At 34.6% G+C, this 7834-nt stretch overlaps 1 protein-coding gene across 2 annotated transcripts; it reads left to right on the top strand.

Annotated features, from left to right (window-relative positions):
- Positions 1-996: 996 nt before the first annotated feature.
- On the top strand, positions 997-7428 carry LOC126726585 (pentatricopeptide repeat-containing protein At3g04760, chloroplastic). 2 transcript variants are annotated; one of them, XM_050431867.1, is made up of 2 exons: positions 997-6983; positions 7072-7428. In XM_050431867.1, exon 1 carries the CDS (start codon positions 1323-1325, stop codon positions 3816-3818), a length of 2496 nt encoding a protein of 831 aa, XP_050287824.1. In that variant the 5' UTR covers positions 997-1322; the 3' UTR covers positions 3819-6983; positions 7072-7428. The 2 variants fall into 2 exon arrangements, with proteins under 2 accessions (XP_050287824.1, XP_050287825.1); XM_050431868.1 differs by having other exon boundaries at positions 998-3907.
- The last annotated feature ends 406 nt before the right edge of the window (positions 7429-7834 follow it).

Genomic DNA, 7834 nt, shown 5'->3' with positions numbered 1-7834 from the left:
GCCACTTTTTTTTTTTTTTTTTTCAAAAAGTACAAAGCTTTTTAATCTTCATAAATTGAGATTAATGCATTTTTCAATTACAAATATACCTAGGGGTGTGATGAGATTTATATATTTTTAGATGTATTTATATTTTGTGTTCCATCTCATTACACTCCTAGGAATTTTGGAGGTTAAAAGACCATCAACCTCAAATTATAATGAATAAAAAAATTTGCAATAAAAAAAAAAAAAAAAAAAAAAAAGACCCTCTAAGCATGTGCAACGCTTATGTGAAGAGGATAGTGTGTATATGAATGAAGTGTTAATTTTTATAAGATATTATTCTATAAATTTTAATTGATAATAAGGAATATTTTTTTAATAATTAAAAAGAATTTTTTTTTTTTAATAATATGTACCAAGGATATGAGAGTAAATTTATATAAATTACATTTTTCATCCTCACATTTTTCTTCCCAACAAAAAAAGAGAGTTTTCCACTCATATATTTTTTCACCTCCAAACCAAATAATATGAGACAAAACTAAAATTTTTTATATCTCCTACCTTTTCCACCCCTTCCATTTGGCATTTTCTATCCCACACTTTTCTATTCTCCAATCCTAAGAACATTTTCATCAACCATTAGTCTTTGTAAAATTTGCTATCTATTTTAGTATAAAAACTCACTTTTCTATTTTACACAGATCGCTTTCTAAAAACACGCACATCCTGTTTTGGCTAAAAATAATGCCGGAAAGAGGTTTTTTAATTTTTTGAATTTTTTTGCTATTTTTTTTCGAAAATTTCTTCCCCGGGCCGAGTATGAATGGAATTCGGAACTAAAATTTTTTTATCTCTTTTTTGGCCTATCTCATACCGTTTTGGCTAAAAATAATGCCGGAAAGAGGTTTTTTAATTTTTTGAATTTTTTTACTATTTTTTTCGGAATTTTCTTCCCGACCGAGTATGAACGGAATTTGTGAGTCTGTGACTAAATTTTTTTTTTTTTTCTTTTTCAGCCTATCTCATCACTTCTCTCTTATACCAGACCAGGCCAGACCAGACCAGACCGATCCTCTCACCTCTCACCTCTCTCTCCTCCCAAACCTCCCTCTCAGCCGCCGCTGCTGCTTCTTCTTCTATCCAACACAAACGCTGTCGTCGGTCTAGCCTCATTGCTATAAACTGTGACGTTTTGAGCTCTGTTCTGTTTGTCTTTGTTCGGTTTGAGAAGCAGCAGGAAGCATTGATAAGAAGGAAGCTCCCAGGCAAACCCCACTTTGCTCCCTTTCTTACTTCTTTACATTTGTTACTTTCAGATTCCAAACTATACTGCCATGTTATATAACTTCAATTCCTACTTTAGAATTCGAAAACCTCATAAGTTTATTGCTTTCTTACATTTTCATACATGTGTTTGTGGCAATAGTGGTCAGTTTAATGGGCAAGAGGTTAGCTATTATTTCCTTGAAAACCCATTAGCTTGTATTGGACTTGTTGCATATTATTCTTCATTTTTATCAAGAACCTCTTTTGCTAGTAGTAGAGGTCAACCTGCTGGGAAAGGTGAAATTGATGAGACTGATGATGGGTATGGCAGATTTAGGCAAATGGGTTCCTGGGATAATGGGGACCAGCAAGACTCTAGCTTTGATAAATTTGATGAGGCTAAAGAGTTTGAGGATGATGATGACGACAAAGAAGTAGGAGAGGATGGTGATGATGATGATGATGATGATGATTTTATGGTTTTGAATTCATTTAATAGAAATGGTGAACAAAGGGAAGGTATTGGAAGAGTTGAGTTGGATGAGGATGAATTAAGACACCCTTTGGTGAGAGAGATTTGTAGGTTGATTGAACTTAGGTCAGCTTGGAATCCAAAGCTTGAAGGGGAATTAAGGCACTTACTAAGAAGCCTTAAACCTCGCCAAGTTTGTGCTGTTCTGCGCTCTCAGGCAGATGAACGGGTTGCTTTGAAATTATTCTATTGGGCTGATCGGCAGTGGCGGTACAGACATGACCCAATTGTTTACTATACAATGCTGGAGGTCCTTAGTAAGACTAAATTGTGTCAGGGTGCTAGGCGGGTTCTTCGGCTCATGGCCCGCAGGGGTATTGTGCGCCGGCCTGAAGCATTTGGTTATGTGATGGTGTCGTATGGTCGGGCAGGCAAGTTGAGGAATGCAATGCAAGTTTTGACTTTGATGCAAAGAGCAGGAGTTGATCCTGATTTGTCAATATGTAACACTGCAATCAATGTTTTGGTGAAGGGGAATAAACTGGAAAAGGCATTGAGATTCTTGGCCCGAATGCAACTTGTTGAAATCACACCTAATGTTGTCACTTATAATAGCTTGATCAAGGGGTATTGTGACTTGCATCGTATAGATGATGCTATTGAGCTAATCGCTGAAATGCCTCTGAAGGGATGCTACCCAGATAAGGTTAGCTACTATACAGTGATGGGTTTTCTCTGTAAAGAGAAAAGGGTTAAAGAAGTGAGAGAATTGATGGATAAGATGGTGAAGGATAGTAAATTGATACCAGACCAGGTTACCTACAATATTCTTATCCACGTGCTCTCCAAGCATGGTCATGGAGATGAGGCTTTGAAGTTTTTGAGGGAAGCAGAGGAGAGGGGTTTTCGTGTTGATAAGGTTGGGTATAGTGCAATAGTTCATTCATTTTGCAAGGCTGGAAGGATTGACATTGCTAAAGAATTAGTAAATGAAATGTTCAGAAAGGGTTGCTTTCCTGATGTTGTGACTTACACTGCTGTTCTTAATGGGTTTTGCCTGGTAGGAAAGGTGGACAAAGCTAAAGAGATGCTTAAGCAGATGTACAAGAATGGCTGCAAACCAAACACTGTATCATATACGGCCTTGTTACATGGGCTTTGTCGGAGTGGAAAGTCATCAGAAGCTAGAGAGATGATGAACGTGAGTGAAGAAGAATGGTGGACCCCAAATGCCATCACTTATGGTGTTGTGATGCATGGTCTACGTAGGGAAGGGAAGTTGTCCGAGGCCTGTGATATTGTAAGGGAGATGATTAGAAAAAGCTTTTTCCCAACCCCAGTTGAAATTAACTTACTGATTCAGTCTCTTTGCAGAGAAGGAAAAATGGACGAGGCTAAAAAGTTCATGCAGGAGTGTCTGAATAAGGGATGTGCTGTTAATGTAGTAAACTTCACCACTTTAATTCATGGATACTGTCAGAAGGATGATTTGGAAGCTGCTCTATCATTGCTTGATGACATGTATCTTAACAACAAGCACCCCGATGTAGTCACATACACTACAGTGATAGATGCATTGGGGAAGAAAGGTAGAATAGAAGAAGCAACTGAATTTACAATGAAGATGCTGAAGAAGGGTTTGGATCCTACTCCTGTTACATACAGGACAGTTATCCACAGGTATTGTCAGATGGGTAGGGTGGAAGATTTGTTGAAACTATTGGAGAAAATGCTCTCAAGACATTCATGCAGAACAGTGTATAATCAAGTTATTGAAAAGCTTTGTAGTTTTGGAAATCTTGAGGAGGCGGATAAACTCTTAGGTAAGGTGTTGAGAACAGCTTCAAGAATTGACGCTAAAACATGTCACATACTTATGGAGAGTTATTTGAGGAAAGGGATTCCTTTGTCAGCATATAAAGTGGCCTGTCGCATGTTCAACCGGAATCTGATTCCTGAATTGAAGTTATGCGAGAAGGTGAGTAAAAGACTGATGCTAGAAGGTAAATGTGAGGAGGCAGATAGGCTTATGATACGTTTTGTTGAGCGTGGACACATTTCACCTCAGTGTCAAGAGCATTTGGGAACATAGTGGGTGTTATTCTTGCTACAAGAGTGATGGATATCCATCTGACTATTTCATCATCATTATGTGCTACCATTGTTAAGTGCTTTATCAGTGTAAGTCCCCGTTATTCCATAATCATTTATTAAAGAGCGAAATGCGAAAAAGATCTCATGCAGTCTGGGCCTATTTCAATGACACCGCTGTACTTACAACCATCAATTTAGAGTAACTAATGAACTAATGAAGTTTGAGAAATGATGAAATTGCTCCCTCTGTTGCACTTCTATCTATTGTGATGGATGGGAAGTGATGCACACAATTGCTTTATTATAAAAAATTTATTTTAAAATAAAATTAATAAAAGTTTTAATTGTAGTAAGATGGTGAGAAATTTTTCTGATTGATAAACTTTTGTTTTTTGTAATCAATGTTTTTGGCAAGGTTCAATTGTGGCAGGATTCAAAATTTTATTATTTGTTCTCATTAATTAAACATATGTTTACCTTTTTTTTTATTTGTAGAAAAATAATTTTAAGATGAATTATATTAAAATTTAAAATAAATTATGTTTTAATTTATTCAAAAATCCATCCATCACAGTTGATGCAAGTGTGACAGACGGAGCAGTTATCATCATTCCTCAAACCACATGAGTTAATAACATTAAGTTGATAGTACATGGGTGTATATGAAACTGACCCAAACCACATGGTTTTTTTTTTTTTTTTTTTTTTTTTTTTTTTTTTGCATTTTTTCATTTTTCCCTTGATTTAATTAAGTAGAATCATATTTTGTGGTTGTCCTCCTGAGGTCACTGATGTGGTCTTTTTACATATAACAAGTTATTCTTATGTTTTGTCAGTTTTTACTCTAAAGAGGTTCAGAGAACTAAATTTATACGTTAGCTCCCCAGTTTGAATTTTAATATTTGTTTTTTTGTTTTTTTGTTTTTGTGTAACTGTTTAGTGGATGTTTTGACCTGTTATACTAAAATTTATTGATGATTATTCTGGTTCGTGTCATTGTTTGTCGTCCTCTACATGTACTTGCAGTTTTTAAATGAAAAGTTTCCCTGCAGTCCTGCTCATAGTCCTCTAAGTATTGTAAAAACAGATGTATCATGTATGCAGTTATTCTTCTTGTTAAACTGTCCATGAGTTTCTGTATTTTTATTTTAAAGTTTTTGCCCTTTGACTGAAGGATGATAACTTATTATGTTGTTCATCACTTGATAATAGTCCTCTATGTACTGAGGAATATTTTTAGAAGAACTAAATTATATTTCGCAAAACAAATAGAATATGCAAATTATATGTCAAACTAAGAACAAATTACATCCACTCCTTTTGTGGATAATGTCTTTGCTCATTTCATCATCTGAATTAAGGTCAATCACAACAATTTTTGTTTTGATAGGTCAAGGTTAGTTGTGGCCATGCCAAGTGTGAAAGTGATTGTGCTTGCCACGATGTCCCTAGGGTGTATCTATGGCTGGAACTTCTTCCCCAAAGTTCGTATAGTTAAAAAAGGGAATTAGAAGGAACTTGCCATAAAATAATATGACAAAGGAGCAGTGCATTTTGCTTCCCTTTCCTTGCATAAATAGTGTCATCATAAAAAAAGAATTATTAGAAGCATAAATTGTAATATAAAGGTTATATATGATATAATCATCATGATCATTACCTTTTCAAGATGGTTTTTGTTGACTTAGAGAAAACATATAATAGATATATAAAGAGGTTATGTGGTTGGTTTTGGAGAAAAGGGGCTCCTTTAAAGTATATTAAGATGATTAAGGATATGTATGAAGGAGATGTAATTAAGGATCAACTAAACACATCTTTTTGCAAAAATTATTGATGAACTTATTATACCAATCGAGATGAAGTCCATATGCTTCTTTTGGAGGATATAATTTTAGTAGATGATATAGAATGTAAAGGCTTTATGTTACATAGGTCTAAAACACAGTATATGGAGTGTATGTTTAGTAAAAGGTGAAATAAAATTGGAGTTGTAAAACTTGATGGTCGAGAGATATGAAAAAGTGAGTATTTTTGATATCCTGAATCACTAATTCATAAGGATTGAGAGATCAAAGAGGGTGTAAATCATAAGATAAGAGTATGGTAGATGAAGGGGAGAAATGCATCAAGAATAAAGTGTGATTGTAGAAAAAAATTTACAAGATTACTATTAAGACTAGTAGTAATACATGGTACTAAATGCTGGACTATTATGAAACATGTTCATAAAATAAGTGTAATTGAAATAAGAATGTTAAGATGGATAAATGGAAATATAAGGAAAGATAAGATACAAAATGAAGAATTCGTTTAAAGTATAGAGGCGACTTCATATTGATGAAAAGATGAGGGAGAGTTCTTGAGATGGTTTGATCATGTGCAAAGAAGAGCGATTAATGTACTAGTGAGGAAGAGTTATTTGATCCAATAGTAGTAATGATATGTTAATTAAGTAGGTGATAGTGGGTATGATGTTGGATAGAATAGAATGGTTAAGATAGAGAGAAGAATACATGTGGTCCCCGATTAGTCTGTTGTGGATCCATAACCAACTCACAAGTTTTGGGACTAAGACTTTGTTGTTGTTACTGTTGCTAAAATAGAATTCACACAGTTTTTACTTAAATGATACACAAAAATATTATCTTAAAAATTAAGAAACATCTACCAGGAATAGAACCACTGTAGTCTTCCATTGATGTTTTTGAGAAGGGAGGTAGTGGTAGTCTACTTACAGTAGGGCAATACTTCATTTTTTTGGGGGGTATATATGACTCTTCAGGTCTGAAGAATCTTAAAAAACTCCTCAGGTCCGAAGAATTAACTATAATAATTTGAAAAGCAAGTAATCATGCTTTCATAAATGATTTCTTGACTTGGTAAAAGACGGAGAAAAAAGACACTCCAGCTGCAGAAATCTTAAACTTTGATTATGTCTGCAGTGTGATGCTTATTAATGAAACCATCTTTTCTCCAAATATCCCTTTTGTTGCTGCTATTTTCTTCAACATTACACAAAATCTGATTTTAAATTACTTAAGGTTATGCAGGTGCAGAATGAGAGAAACTGTATTTTTAAAGTTTGACCTCCATAATCAAGCATTTAAGAGTACCTTTGTGGCACAGATCTCTTTAGGCCATCTTTGGCTGTGATAGGCTTGTGGGTTTCAGTTTTTCTAGTTTGGGAAAGTTGCAGCTCTGCCTAATGCAATACATTCTTCTGTTTTGAATTTTTTGCATTATTTCAGGTATAACACATTCAAGAAGCATCGAAAGCTCAGTAATTTCAGGGCAATCTTCAATTTGTAAGTTAGCCAGGAGTACAACTAAGGTTCCTCTAGGTGTTCCAAGAGGTGTTTGTTTGTTAAACTTAAGTAGATATCAAAATGATTCCTGTGAATGTTTGTTCAAATGTTAATAATTATGACGAAATCTAACACATTAATTTAACACTGAACGATAAACTTCTAGGGTGGGCTGTACTTTAAAAACTAATGTAACTTTAAATATTTCAATCCACCATAAACTCTTAGAAGGTAAAGAGCAGGTGGCATGTAAATTTGGCCCAAAATATTTGCAATCTTTCTTGCTAGTCATTGGTGGAACATCTAAAATTAACTTGTGATTTGTCTTCATTTTCTGGATTACCCATTCCTATAGCAGCCTTTACGATTCGACGAGCTTTTATATATATTTTTATTTATTCATTTATTATGGTATCAATAGCTATATCACTAATCAAGTCATGTAACATTACATATTCAACTCACCATCTAATCTTCGTCCATATGCAAGTGACACAAGAGGCAAACATATTTTGGTTTAGCCCTCCCAAACAGTACTGCAGCAAAGCCTGTGTTGCAGTTTGTTTATCCTTTGGGTGTAGTGCACTGTACATTAAACTTATTGTATTGTAGCTAAAATTTAGACATGAAAGGACTATTTCATGCCTCCGATATTTCTATTTTTAGTCTCATGCTTAAACCGATGTATACCATTTTCAAATGTGAT

This window comes from Quercus robur, chromosome 5 (genome assembly GCF_932294415.1).
Source record: "Quercus robur chromosome 5, dhQueRobu3.1, whole genome shotgun sequence".
Lineage (NCBI taxonomy): Eukaryota > Viridiplantae > Streptophyta > Magnoliopsida > Fagales > Fagaceae > Quercus > Quercus robur.
Note: the sequence above shows the minus strand (reverse complement) of the source record. Positions and strands in the feature narration are given on the sequence as shown.